This window comes from Thermobia domestica, chromosome 7 (assembly GCF_964235325.1).
Source record: "Thermobia domestica chromosome 7, izTheDome1.hap1.1, whole genome shotgun sequence".
NCBI lineage: Eukaryota > Metazoa > Arthropoda > Insecta > Zygentoma > Lepismatidae > Thermobia > Thermobia domestica.
The window spans coordinates 30,833,060-30,848,750 of record NC_137460.1 but is presented as its reverse complement, the minus strand read 5'-3'; the positions used below and the strand labels follow the sequence as shown (position 1 = coordinate 30,848,750).

At 34.6% G+C, this 15,691-nt stretch overlaps 1 protein-coding gene across 5 annotated transcripts in view; it reads right to left on the bottom strand.

Moving 5' to 3' along the window:
- LOC145689972 (uncharacterized) overlaps nucleotides 1-15,691 on the bottom strand; it is a 61,209-nt gene that overhangs the window by 5,607 nt on the left and 39,911 nt on the right. For all 5 annotated transcript variants that reach the window (XM_081764383.1, XM_081764382.1, XM_081764380.1 and 2 more), the window contains one exon: nucleotides 13,419-14,172. In XM_081764383.1, the coding sequence (XP_081620509.1) occupies nucleotides 13,419-14,041 (623 nt within the window). In that variant the 5' untranslated portion in view covers nucleotides 14,042-14,172. The remainder of the gene's footprint in view (nucleotides 1-13,418; nucleotides 14,173-15,691) is intronic.

Below are 15,691 nucleotides of genomic sequence, written 5' to 3'. Positions count from 1 at the left end.
GTACCATAAAATGAAGAACCGAAGTAACGCATTCCCGTTCTTGGCGACTACGAAAGAGCTTAAATGAATTCTTCGAGCTCGATCCAACTGGGCTTTGTGGTGAACAAACTGTGTGCATGGAGTTTCTCACAGTTCTCCCGTTCTTTCCAGTATTTAATTTAATATAATCACTTTCTCATTTAGCCCACCTGGCATAAATGTGGGACGTAAAGCTGGAAGATTTTTTATCCACATGGATTTTTATATTTAGCATTTACATGTCGATCTCTTTAAAAGTAATAAATATATACATAAAACGCAACCTTCTAAAGGTTAGTTGGATAAATTCTAACCGCCTTAGCAGAGTCGTCCTGATATACGATTACCTTCATACTAAAGGCGTGACTACTGCAGGAAACGTATGTTAGTCGAACTCTTTAGTACGCTTTTAATCACGCGTCAGACCGACTCCGCATCAGGCCGTAAAAGTATTAAATTTTAATGAATATAATTTCTACAGTGAGTAATAAACTCTATGGCAACTAAATCTTACTACATCTATTGCAAAAATTCCATTCAAGTTTTCTTAATGCTTATGTTTACTTAATTAAATACTATAATATATAGACTATTCTCTATTAAAAGCATCGTGTGTGGTATTATTATTTATTGGCATAGAACTGCTGGGATAGAAGTATCCTGTTTTGCAATGTGGAAGTAGTTTTAAATTTTAAATCGATAAGAAAGGATAGGAGGTAATACTTGCTCTTACGAAAGAAAATTGACGAAATGACATCCTAAAGCAATTATCTTTTTTAACAGACGTTAAATAACCGACTAAATTTGTAATAACACTAATAGCTTATTTGATAATCTTGAATGCAATACAATTTTACTAATACGAACAAGTATTTAATATTTTTTATTAGAAAATGTGGCAAAGGCCTTTGGATGATGCTTAAATGAAATTTATAGTGCAAATATGAAAACGGTCTTGCTTCAGAAAAAGGACAAAGCACCTAGATTTGCCTGAATTCGTTTATACTTTAATTAATTCGTAGGTCGAATAAAATCAGATGAATGGGAATCATGGAGAAATCTCGACCATTCTCTTAAGCCTAAATATCAAAATTTCTTTGCCAGAGTATGTTATATTCTCAGATGTTTCGAACGAAAGTGTACGTGTTTTTCTTATTAGCTAACTAGAAGAAAGAACTTTCAAAAGATTTATTGTACATCATTTGAAACGTATAAAATGATATTGATATTAATGACAACGCAGAAAATCACTCAATGCTAAATCAGAATGCTGATTGTTTTAGAACAAACTAGGAAATGAGAGAATTTACATCTATATTTTGATGCTATTTGAAACAAGTATTTTGTAAATCCATAAAAGTATAGGAAAACTGATTTAATAACCTAGAACAGTATATTCAACCATTCATATATTTAATATAGTAAATATTGAATACCACTAACAAAGATATTCAAACGAAAATTCTTTTCAAATCAAACTATAAAATTTCCTGGAAAAGACATATATCCTCTATGGTGGAAAAATATTCAAACTTTTCAATATATTTGTAGTGGTGAAAACCAACTAAGGACTCAATTTGTAACTTACATTTTAATTCTTCTAGTGAAGCATAATGAAAAGAAAGGTCAGCGATTGTGATTCCTATTAAGAGATGGAAACATTGGTGAACATTGCGAATAGTTCATGTGCTACCACCTACTAAGTTTCGTGGTAGAAATTGACCTATCGAACCATGTAGTAAGCAAAGGTAATACACGAAGTCAACATGTAAAATTTTGTGGTAGTGAAATTGTTTCGAAATAGTGTCGTGATTATGAGAAGTTAAACGAAGTGTATCAGTGGTTTGTATAAGGAAACGGGAGCATTGTAAGTGAGTGATTAATTTTCACAAATTCTAAATTTAAATCTCTTTTTTTATTCTTCCATATTTTTGGTCAACTTTAAGGTGAGTATTGGTCACCCACTTGGGAATGGCCCCGTCTCCTATTAGATCTATAGTGCATGTAATTAATAACATTAGATTTGGTAAAATATTTGGAATTACATTGAACATAATAACCTCTAAATTGAACAGAAATTAATGGACTTTGAATGAATTTGTCAAAGAAAGTTAAATTACTTAGAACGACATTAAACCGCGATTGCGGAGCAATTTTACCAGGAATCGGTTTTCTCATTGTTAAATTTATATGTTATTCTTTGAAGTTATTTGTTATAATAACTTGTATGTCTCTGTTGAAACTGATTCCTTCTATTTTAAAACTGTTTAAATAACCTTTCACCAAGTCTGTTTTCCGCAACCACTCGAAAAATGCAGTGTACTTGTTCCTTTGACATGATTGCTGCATATTATAATTAGTTACCTTTGCTTACTACCTGGAAATATTAAGACTTGGGCTAGAAAGAAAGGTATATGTATATTATTTTGGAATTGAACCTGAGAACGAAAATACGAATGAATGGCAAGTCATTAATTGAAAGAATAATAATAAGTGAAAATAGCGAGAAGGTATTTAGGCTTAGTATTAGAAATTATAGCTTTTGGATTTAAACCTGGAAAAAAGATGTCACAAAACCTTCTTGAGTGTTTTTCAACGGGTGAGAATGGCAAAGGTAATTCTCTCTTAGTTGACCTTGGCAAAGGGGAAAGAGTGAATGCTTGCGGACACGGGCGAGTAAACGATGAAAATTCCTCGCTTGAGTTCGCAGGTGTTGTTCTTCCTCCACATCGCGTGTCAAAGCCGGCTGTTAGACCAGCAATAAAACGTAATTTCGATAAGCTACTGGATGATAACATGTATAAAGCTATAGAAAAGCAAGTTAGTAAGTTACCTGAAATAGATGGAAGTAATGGCTTTGACGTATGTAAATTTCTATTAAAATTTGACTTGTTACAAGCCCAACTCGATACTTGTATAGAAGCCTTGTTAGTAGCCTCTTTGAGTAAATGTACAGGCCCAGCATTCAAGGAAATGCAGCGGTTATTAAATATCACCACTGACTGGGAAAGAATTATAGTTGCATTTCTAGAAAGATTTGTTACTCCGCTAGTTAAAATGGAATTCTTGAAAATAACGTTGTATAGAATAAGGCAAGTAGAGGAATCTCTGGTAGATTTTATTAAGGAAAAATTAAGCGTATTCATTTTTGATATGAAAATGTCGGAAGATGAATTAACTAAAACTATTGCTAACCTTGTACCACCTGAAATAAGGGATTTAATGTTAATTACTCAAGTTCCCCATACTGAGAAGGAATTAGTTGCATTTGCAGAAAGTTACGAAATGAATCGGCGTTACCGGTTGGATTATAAATTTATTACACAAAAGCAAAATCAGAATGTAAAGCCCCTTGGTTCTGTTAATGAGAAAAATAGGCAGAGGAATAATTTCAGTAAATGTAATTCATGTGGTCTTAATAATCATTTTTTGAAAATGTGTCGTTATAATAAAATAAATATTCGTGGAGAGAAAACATAATATGTTAGTGAGGAACAACCTCCCTCCTTATTACAAATGCCTGTTTCGCTTTGTCGAGAACTATATCCCTGTATTATTGACTCTGGAAGTAGTCTGTTCTTAGTTGAAGAACAAGTGTTGGCCAGGATTGAACGTAGGTGCCGTCCAAAAACTAGAGTAGTGAACTTTACCCTCTCAGCCATGAATTCTGAACCTATTAAAATCTCGAAACAAGTGGAACTAGTATACTTTATAAATGGTGTTAAGTTTGTTAACTGGTTTTCGGTGATTCAACATCCATCTTTAAAACTGCTAGTGGGACTTGATTTCATACAAAAATATAACGTTAATATAAACATTCGAAATCGTGAGTTGAACTTTACGGATAATAATTTAACCGTAAAATTAACTGAATGGAAACAAACTAGTTGTGAATCCAGTGATCTATGCCCACAAATTTATCGCTTTAGGTCTGGTCCTCAGAACTCTGTGTCGCCGCACGATCTTGACGCAGGGGAAGCGGGGAAACCCAGACCTAGTCAGCGAACGTTTCAGCCGTCAACCACTTGTCAACTTCGATCAGCTGATTCACGGAACAGCGGCCGGTCAGCCCGGCAGTGTTTCCATACCCAGCGCAGAAGGGCCAAGCGGAATTTTTATAAGGAGGAGTCCAAAGCCCAGCAACCGAAACCAGGGACTAGCCAGCGATCTTCCGCTGTAATTCAGAACCATGATGCTAGAGGAGGTGAACAGTATCAAGACGTTCCAGCTGGAGTACCAATTTCCAATCCTACCATCCATGATATTTATCCGGAGGAAGAAAATACAGGTACAGTAAACCTTCATGAAAATATTTTTTTTGACGATTTAATACCATATGTTGAGAACGTGTTAGACAAATATAAGGACGTTATAAATGAAGAACTAGGAACTGTTAAAGACTTTGTTTATGAAATTAAAATGAATGATTTAAGTCCGAGTATAACCCAACCTTATCCGATGCCACGTCATAAGTTGCGTGAATTAGATGAATAATTGGATGAATTCATTAAGAAAAAGGTAATTGAGGAAGTTTCCAGTTCTGCCTATATTTCTCCGTGCTTCCTCGTTAATAATCGCGACGGAACCAAGCGGCTTGTGGTAAATTATTTTAATATTAATTCAAAAGTGCTTGTAACTGGATTTCCAGCTCCTAATGCTGAAGCTACTATTGCCAATATAGGTAAACATAAGATTTACAGTGTCGTCGATGCCAAGGGGGTATTTCACCAATTAATGTTAGATGAAAACTCTAGGCAATATACTACTTTTGCTATTCCAACTAGGTTAAGATATTTGAAAATGCCGATGGGCTTCATAAAATCGCCGAATATTCTTTCTAGTATCATGAATAAAATCTTTAGGAATCTCTTAGGAGACTATTTAGATATATTTTGTGATGATATTATTATTCATACTGATACTATTGAAAAGCATAAAGAAATATTAGAGCTAGTTTTGCAGAGGTTACGAAAATGGGGTATCACTATTTCTAAAAGAAAAACTAAACTATGTAAAAATAAAATAACATTTTTAGGTTATATATTTTCAGGTGGATATATGATGATCAATGATGACCGAGTTCAGATAATTAAAAATCTACCACGTCCTAAGAATCGTAGAGCGTTGAGTAAGATGATTGGTTTCTTGTCATATTATTTAAAATTTGTGAAAGATTATGGTGAACTAATAGGTCCTTTACATGCCTTAAAATAAAATACCATTTCGTTGGGGAAAAGAAGAAGATGAGATATTAGATCAAATAAAGGAGGCAATTATTAATCATGTAGTATTGAAAGTTCCAGACTTCTCTGGTCCTTTTGTAATCCACATAGATAGTAGTAGTCGAGCCTATAGCGCTATCTTAAGTCAGTATGATGATGAAGGGCGTCTTCGTTCTGTATATTTCTTTTCGAAAATGATTCCACCTAGTGATTGGTCTAAGAGTATTTTCGATCTTGAAATGAAGAGTTTAGTTTAACCTTTAGATAAGTTCGATATTTACTTACAAAAGAAATTCACAATTTATACTGGCAATGCTAGTTTATCTTGGATATTAAGAAATCATAAGAGGCAAAAGAAGTATGGTTCTTCAATAGAGAAAATACGTAAGTACTCTTTCGATATAATTTACCTGCGCTCATTCAAAAACCATCTCACAGATTACATCAGTCGTATGTATAATTATGTAGACCTTACTCCACCCAACAGTGACATAGTAGAGATTAATACTATTAACGAACAGAAGGTCCATCTTTCTTTTGTAAATTTCTGGAGTCACTTCATTTTTAATAAACCACTGGCTGAACATCAAAGAGAAGATCCTCAGTTAAAAGAGATAATTTTAGCTTTAGAGAGAAAGGAAAATAAGGATCCTTACATATTGAAAAAAGGTGTACTGTTAAAAAGAACCAATGGTAAGAAATATGGTGGTTTACGTGCAGTAATTCCCCATTCTTTGCGCTATTCTGTTATAACGTACTGGCGCGAAGAATTAGTAGGGGGATGTCACAGTGGGATCCAGAAAACTATCTCTAAGGTAGCATCTAGGTTTACATGGGATAAGATGTATGCTGAAATTAGTGATTTCGTGAGACGATGTAGAATTTGTCAAGAGAGCCAAGAATTTAATCGGAAACCGTATGGTACTTATTATTCTAAGGAGCAGCGATACCCAAATAATGTCCTACACTTAGATTGTATGGGAGCTTTGCCTATTAGTAATGGATTTAAATATATTATGGTTTTGACAGATAGTTATAGTCGATTTGTAATAATAGAACCTTTAAGATCTTTGAATTCTAAATTAATTTGTTCTAAATTAACTAAGATCTTTCTCACTTATGGGTATCCGATTTCGCTTCTGCACGATAATGCGTCATACTTCTCTAGTGAGTACTTCAAACAATATTTGTTTAGCTTAGGTATTAAGAATATCTGTAGTTCACCTTATTCAATGTCTTCGAACAGAACAGAGCGTATGAATAAGACGATTAAAGGGATACTACGAGCTTATATTAATAAGAATCATACGAAATGGGCTAACTATCTTTATCAAATCCAATATACTTTGAATATAACTGAAAATAGTGAAACTCAGAAAATTCCGAGTGAGTTGTATCTTGGTCGGAAAATGTTCAATCCATTAGATGTTAACTGGATTTTAGATTTGGGTATAATAGAGAAATCACAAAATAAAGAAGACATTAATGATACTGTAGTAGGTAACATCGAGAAAACTTGGAAAAGGAGACAACAAGCTTATAATAAAAAACATGTACCTAGTAATTTGCCTGTTGGAAAACTAGTGCTTGTAAAGAAAATGTTAAAATCATTCTTGGATAAGAAATATTATGCCAAGTTTAATACTAAATATTCTGGTCCATTCAAAATTTTGATCTATGTAACACCCAATACTGCGTGGGTTGAGTTAGTAATCCTGATGTAAAGTTGAAACGACATGTTCAATTTATAAAGAAGTACTTGCCTCCAAGGAATGTAAACAGTGTTGCAAACATTAGTAATAATAATGACAACTAAAGAAAAAAAAGAAATTGTTCATTTCCAAGATAATGTAAATTGTATATATATGTGTGTGTAGTTTATGTAATGTTTCTGTAAGAAATGTACTGTTGTGTATTTTTACAATTCTGCAGGTACAGAATTATGTGGATCCACAATGTTTGTGTTTGCGTCTGAGACAACTGATTACCTTGAATCTACTGCTTGGAAGAGAAAAGGCGATTTTGTCAACACGAAGGCGAGTTATGTTTTCCACTCCTGTCATCTCATGGGTACTGCCAGTCAATCTGTGGTGGATAAGGAAGAAGATCTCATCTTGTTGTGATCATCTACTTCTGGGACTTAAGATAGGACGTCCGGACATGGGTAATCGTGTAATATCTGGAAGTTGTTGGACTACTCTTGGTGAGTCGAACCATTCTTATTTCTGCATGCAGTGATTTGACATCTACAGTGAATAATATATTTTTTTCTTTTCATTTCGTTAAACCATTGTAAAGAAGTAAAACTTCCCAGAGGGGAGGAACTTAATATGAAGCATAATGAAAAAAAAGGTCAGCGATTGTGATTCCGATTAAGAGATGGAAACATTGGTAAACATTGCGAATAGTTCATGTGCTGCCACCTACTAAGTTTCGTGGTAGAGATTGACCTATCGAACCATGTAGTAAGCAAAGGTAATACACGAAGTCAACATGTAAAATTTTGTGGTAGTGAAATTGTTTCGAAATAGTGTCGTGATTATGAGAAGTTAAACGAAGTGTATCAGTGGTTTGAATAAGGAAACGGGAGCATTGTAAGTGAGTGATTAATATTCACAAATTCTAAATTTAAATCTCTTTTTTTATTCTTCCATATTTTTGGTCAACTTTAAGGTGAGTATTGGTCACCCACTTGGGAATGGCCCCGACTCCTATTAGATCTATAGTGCATGTAATTAATAACATTAGATTTGGTAAAATATTTGGAATTACATTGAACATAACCTCTAAATTGAACAGAAATTAATGGACTTTGAATGAATTTGTCAAAGAAAGTTAAATTACTTAGAACGACATTAAACCGTGATTGCGGAGCAATTTCACCAGGAATCGATTTTCTCATTGTTAAATTTATATGCTATTCTTTGAAGCTATTTGTTATAATAAATTGTATGTCTCAGTTGAAACTGATTCCTTCTATTTTAAAACTGTTTAAATAACCTTTCACCAAGTCTGTTTTCGGTAACCACTCGGAAAATGCAGTGTACTTGTCGTTCCTTTGACATGATTGCTGCACTAGCCAGTACATACATCTATACAATTTTCAGAAAATACTGAACATGAAAAATACATATATAAATATTGATATGTTCACACATCAAAAGTCAAACACAGCTATATTGTTAAGCATTGTTTTGTTTTCAACTTTCTTTGAATGTTATTTCTTTTATTTGAATGTACTTTACTACGTCTTAAACATTGTGTAAATCCTCAAACTGAACATTTTAAATGAAGAAAACAAAATTAATCATCAAGTTGTACATGATGATGTGATTAACTTGTAACAAGCATTAGAAATCTGATTTAAAGAGTACCGAATCGAGCGTTTGAGTTTTGCTTGGGCTCTTCGCCCCCAATTCCTTGCTTTTCATTACAGAGAAAACTTCTTGCTAAAATTTATATTTCTACCGCTTAATAGATTCAAATAGCATTTGCTAAAGAGTTATTACACTTTTGGATTCAGATGCATTAATTAGTGTTGCATAAAATTTGAACTTTTAAAGTCACATTTTACCAACTCACGTAGAATTGTCTTACTGTTAAAAATTTTATTTTTCCTTTTCTCCCAGCAAGCACAATGAACAAATAGAGCATCGAGTGAAATATTTAAATTTTATGTTTACACTGTTTTAAAGATGGTATCAGACTGATGCCGTCGATTATTCTTAACACACTGCTTTAACTCTGAAGTTTAGTTTAGCTCTTTTCCGCGTATCGACATGTATGTTGCAGACAGCTTGGAGAGAGTTGTTCTTCATGAGAAGCAAGGTCCTAAGATCGTCGCCAAAGAAAAGTGATTTTAGATAGTCTCATAAAAAATAGTCGCAGGGGGCTAATTTAGGCGACCATGCTGCATTTTCTCGAGGAACAAAATCTTGTGGATTAAGTTCCAGCGGCGAAACGGCCAATTTGTAGGGATGAAACTTTAGTTTTTCATGACGGTTTCGCCTCACCGAACGAGTACACAGCCCAGCAGCAGCTGCATAAATGCTAGCAGAGCGTTGAGGGGATCACAAAAGTGACAGCTTTACAATGCTAGTGCTTTAGTGTAACCTTGCTGTTCGTAGAAACCAAGATTTTCCTTCACATCGCCAGTTTCCCTTAGGTTGTTTAAAAAGAAACAATCGGCTCTTGGCTAGAACAAAACTACAGGCATAACATTGAAATGGGTACGGAATGCACGTTATGTAATGATGATTAAGCGACCGTTAGAAAAAAGTTTGCCTCGACAGCGTACGAGCGTTCCTCCTCCGTCTAATAAATGATGCCAACTAATGCAGGTGGAGCTACCCTCTCGAATGTGCCTACGCACATCCTCCTCAGACCAACTATCGCTTCAGGGCGCAAAATTCAAATAACAAAGATGTATTCCGCACTTTAAACAACTGTTATCATTTTCCTCATTCAATTTCGTTTTGTTAATTCAGTATCTTCTTTGATTGAACTGAAAAAGAGTCTTTGAAATTGCTGATTGTGATAAAAATATTTAGAGAGAGGTATAACCCTTGATGTTCTTGTACGATATAAATGTAAAATATTTGATGCACTATTATATATATATAAAAGAAAACTTCCTCCGTAGTAGATATTACTAAAGTGAAGTCTGACCCCTATTCCGAAGGTATTTGACGAGTTTGTGCAGTGATGGAAGAGGAGGGGAAGCGTCAATATATTTTTACAATTAAAGTCTGATTATTGATGAAATGCTGAAATTAATTCGTGGAAATCGTGTAACATACTGAAGTTTGGAGAACTCGTACTGTTGTGTTTTGTATTCAGAATGTACTTCTGTTATCTGTGGTTTACGTTAGCAATTACATTTTAGAAAAATTAATGATTTCCGGAGAATCATTTTCTGTTTTTTTTCCTTAAAATATTGAGCAACGCGAGAACAAGTAAAAGTTGATAATATGGAGATATTTGTCCGTACGTTTTAGCAAATCTTCAAGCAGGATTCATTACTGTGATATTTTAACGTAAGAACCATATATTGTGCAAAACATGTACCGAAATTACCAAATTTAGACCACTACAATAACTTAAATTATTATTTTTACAAAGTACGGTGCTCACAACCGACTAATAGAGGGTTAAACACCGATATGCCTACGGAGACCCTGAGACGCATTTTATATTCTAGGAGAAGTTACTATAGTCACAAAAATATTTTACTGAACCCACACTAATTTTAGGCTGTCCCTAAAGTAATGGCCAAAAATGAAACTACGGATTCGATGCACCAGAACAAATAAAAACTTTATATGACATATAATCCGGAACTAGATAGGTGCGCAGCTAGAACCCTTCGAATGTTGGGAAAAGGATCTTCACACCTGACTACCGGACTAATGATAGTAGCTAGTAGTTCGAAACAGAAATACACGAAAATGTATCAGTTAGACTTGTTAAACGCATGTTCAAATGTTTGACATTAGTGTGCAAGACATTCCCGAAACATTGTCTGGGAATTACTGGAATTAATTTCCACTGCGTGTAATGCAACGGTTTAATGAAGATGGACAAAATACAGTTCGAAGTTGTGATTCATGGATGACGAGAAAATGGCGGTCAAAACAAAGCGCACCTAGCATCATTGTAAGAACCTCAGGCACAGTGTGGGAATTAAAGGATACTTTAAAGGTGAAGAGTATATCCAAGAGAATTATCATGGGGAAATTCAAAATTTATAGAAAACATTCAGTTCAGCAAAACTAATCACCTCGCAATAAGAGCGAGAAGAAAAATAAAGAGAAAAGACAAAGTGGGAAAAAGAAAGAATAACAGTAACAGCGAAAGAAAGTTTTGAGTCGTTGATTTGATTTTAACGTTCCTTCCAGCAGCGAAGCTATATGGGACGGGACCTACTAATCAATATGGAATCCGAACATGAGCTCCCGCCAGGAATCGAACCCGGGTCTCCTACGACAAAGCCGCGTACGCTAACCGCTTAAGGGGCCGCGGTTGCCAAGTGGTAGAGCGTTCACCTCTGGTACATGAGGTCCCAGGTTCAAACACTGCTCCTGCCAAGTGAACTATGTAGTGGACAAACTCCTTGTGCGTGGGTTTTCTCGGGGTTCTTCCGTTTTCTCCCACTTACTTCATTCCACCGTTTCATTCCTCATCATCACCGTTTCCTTTAGCCTTACCGGCATAAACGTAGGACGTAAAACTCTAAAATTAAATTTTCATTTGCTAACCGCTTAGCCACGAATGAGCTCGAAAGAAAGAATGAAAGAAATAGACAAAATGAAGAAAGAAATCGAGAAGGGAAGAAAGGGCGAAAAAAGGAGAGAAACAAAGGAAAAAGACAATACCTAAAAGATACGAGAAAAATATGTATATATATATAAATATATAAATAAGAAATGGCATACTTGACAAAGCAGGTCTTCTATTCACACACTTGCCGACTTACAAAACCGCATTTAATATGCATGTAAAACTTACAAACACGTCGACTGATAAAACTCATTCGAATCTTATTCCAGTGATGATTAGCAGGTTGCATTGATGTAGGAGGACAGCACTTTTGACAAATTCTCTAGGTACATTTATTGTTACTACGTATGACTTAGAAGTTTGTAGTGCTACTCTGCTAGATACTATATTACAAGTACAGTACGTCGTTATGTATCATGCGTGATATTGCATAATATTACACGAGTAGTTTGACTTGTTCTCGTCTCTACCCTCTCTCTGCAAGTTTCTACGTGGTATAACTCTTTCCATTCCCCCTGGAGATTGCGCAACCATGTTCAGTGGTCTATGTAGTCATATAACATGCGTTTAACAGATAAGGCCGTTACGATTTTTATGTATTTCTAAGCCCCCTTTCTAGCTCCTATCATTATTCCGGTAGGTAGATCTGAAGTTCCTTTTCCCACTTTCAGACCTTTCAGCTCCTCTCTTGTCCACTTCTGGAGTATATGCCGTATAAATACTTTTGTTTGTTGTGATGCCAGGAATTTGAGGTTTTATTTTCTCCATTACTTTCGGGTTACACTGTATACAACCTTTTCTAACTCCGTCAGAGGATCAACCTCATATGTATGTAGGCTACCACAGAACGTAATTTTCACGAAGATATTATATTACGCCCAATGTATAATGGAAATGTCTTCTTTCTTTCTCCTTAGCTTTTTCCTTGAACGCTCAATTTACACAGTTCTAACTTCGTAATCAGCTTTATGATTTCGCTCGCTTACATTGACACATTTATGTTTTATTACTTCTCTTGAAAACATGATAAACACACAACGAAAGATTAGAACAAGCAATCGCATATGAGCACATAAGAAACAAGAAGCACATACGGTTCCACTCATATAAAGAGACTGTCAACTAGTGGTCAGTTCCTGAAACAGTAATTTATGTACAGTACTCTTGCAGTATTTTCATCAGAATCATCCCCTATAAACTTTCTCTATTTCTTCCGTTAAAGGACAGGCCGAGGGACTAGGTTTTAAAATAATCATATTATAAACCCAATGCACCAAAGACTTATCCTTAACCATCAAATATAATGACGAAGACCTACCAAACCATATTATTATCCGTTGTAATTTAAATACTTCCCTTCTAATTATCTAAACACATGACACTATTTATCGGAGAACATGACATTAAGTCAGTCATTAATGGCTAACTATGATTAACCTAATTACTCAAAAAAAACTGATTCAAATATACATAACACTTAATTCACATCGGACTAATTTATTCCTTGTATCTCTGTATTGAATTTATCTCTTCCGTAATTCACGCACCTCATTTGTTTTTAAGAAAAGGTTCCACAATAAATAGCAAGCTTTCAAGTAGTTCCTCATCCACGTAAATCAAGAGTATTCCACAATTACAGTTTGCAAAATTTCATCCATTTTACCTTATATATCAATAAGCAAATATTTCGTTTTGTTTAAAAATAAGAATTGTTTTCTCTTTTTCTGTTTTCTAAATACAATATAATTATACTTTCGCATTTTCTTTGTATTATGTGCGATTAAATCAGAGGATAGCTACATTCTACTTTACAAGTAGTATAAATTTTAAAGTTACTATTATTGTTATCAATGATATAACTTAATATTAATTTTAGTTTTGAAATAAGTATAACCATACCTTTCATTTGAAAACTTTGTGTGATGTACAGTTTTAATTTCCTTAGTGCTGAATTTCTTGTCTGCTAAAACCTTATCTGCACTCTTTCCGAAATTATCAACTACTGATATTTTAGGGAATATTTCAAGCTTCAATGGCTCTTTCTTGATCGATGAAACAGTATACTTGTATTCCAATGATGTGTTCGTTCCACCAGCTTTACCGGAAATGTCTTTACAATTTTCATTTAGTAAATATGTATATTTATTTAATAGTTTATTATCAATCATCGCCTTTTTTCTGCTGGGGTAATACTTCTCATCACTATTTGAGGGAACAATTTCTTTTCCATTAGAAATGTTTTCACTCTTTAGTTTATCTCCTTGCAAAGTCAAAATGTTATTTATTTCGTCCTGGCAGTTAGGAACTGACGGCTTTTCTAATTTAAAGTGAAATTTATCTTTAGTATATACATTCCCAAATTCTTTAATGTGTTCAGAAACAGAAAATAGATGTTCTTTGTAATTTATCTCACATTTCAGCACACTGTGATTCGAAGTCTTTATTTTTATGTTGGCTCCCGGCTCGCTTAAAACAGGAGGCAATCGCTCACACAAAACAATAGCTTCTTTAAGAACAAACATTTTGCTAAAACAAAACTAAGTTCCAATACTTAAACTCCTTTTATTTCATCTCCACACTACTTCCTTCTAAACTTACATTAATACTTTCCGAAGCAATTCGGTTACAAGTTGGCAGGTTCTTAAGTTGAAATCTGCAAAAAGCACAATAGATCTTGTTAGTTAATATTGCTAATTCTGTGGATTATAAAACTACTTCAAGATACTAGTAGGATCAGCAACGCAAACATAAACATTAACACATTGGATACTGCGTCTCGCGCAATATATGATTTGTATGATGTCAGGAAAGTAAATGTACACCTGATTTTTGAGTTTGGGATTCCTGCGCTCCATCTATGGAGAGTATGAGAATTAAATCAATCAAATGTTTACTGAGGGACAAGAAAAGTCTAATCTGAATAAGACATTGCACAGGGGTACAAGCTGTAAATACGAATAGTGCGTAATGTAAATAAAGGGCAACACCGAAAGAGAAAGCCAGAAACAGCTGCTAAATGGAGAAAAAAAGAGTAAAAATTGTCGAAGTGGGAAAATAAAATACAAATACAACCCTTATGCCACCAACTAAGCATTCACCAAGCAACGATCTTGGTGTAGTGGTTAAGGCGCTAGATTACAAAGAACGGCGGTTCGAATCTGCTCCAAGTAGTATATTTTTTATGTTTTTTTTTTAAGTAATGCATACAGCATATGAAAGGTGGTAAACGAGAGCGTATTACCCGTTAAATATATTAAGTGAAAACAAGTTAAAAATTTCGGTGAAATTTATTAGAGTGAGACAATGAAAATGAGGAAGCAAGTATATTAAATCAGGGGTTGTATCAGAGGGTGGTGACCGGAAAAACTGGAAATTTTCCTGAATTTCGCCCATGTGAGTCTGTACGATAGGCAAATTTCTTCAGAAATGTGCGTATTGTAGAGAGAGAGAGAGAGAGCGAAAGAAAGAGAGAAATGCTCCCGGAACTGAGAGTGTGGTGCTTCCATTCAAATCAACGAGATGACAAATAGACGCTTACATAATAAGAATGCCGAATACAAACAGCCATAAAACAGCAAAGTAATAATTGCAAGTGTTATCACCTAAGGCTCCAAGATCCGAACAACATATCACTAATATCCCGAATGCCAAAATATTGTGACCTACACAACACCCCATCTCCCCAAATGTGTCCTGTGGAAACAATCATAAGTTTTGGGATGAGGGACCATATTGAGACTACAATATTAAACTATATAAGTAGACTTTTAGCAGATTCGTATTCAGTTATTTTTTCCACAACCAGTTTTATTGATATTCAAGACAGCAAAAGCACTATATTTGTTAACGACAAAGCGAAGTTATTGCAACACTGCGTTACACAGTGAATCATGCATATTACACTCGTGAGTTTTGCTATGCAGAGGCTAGCCATGGAGGTACGCTGAATAACGCCTGAAGGAAGCAGCGAGGACAGATAGCGATACAGTGAACGGAACAAGCAATGCATTACAGACATTTCAAGAGAAAAAAAAAGAAAGATCCCTCTTTCCACACTTCATGCTGTAGTTTTAACTTCCATTTCCCCATGAAAGTTACATGCCTAGACTATTATACAATTCCATTACACTTAATCCAGAGTCTTCAAACAACTTTATTCTACGAAGGGAAAC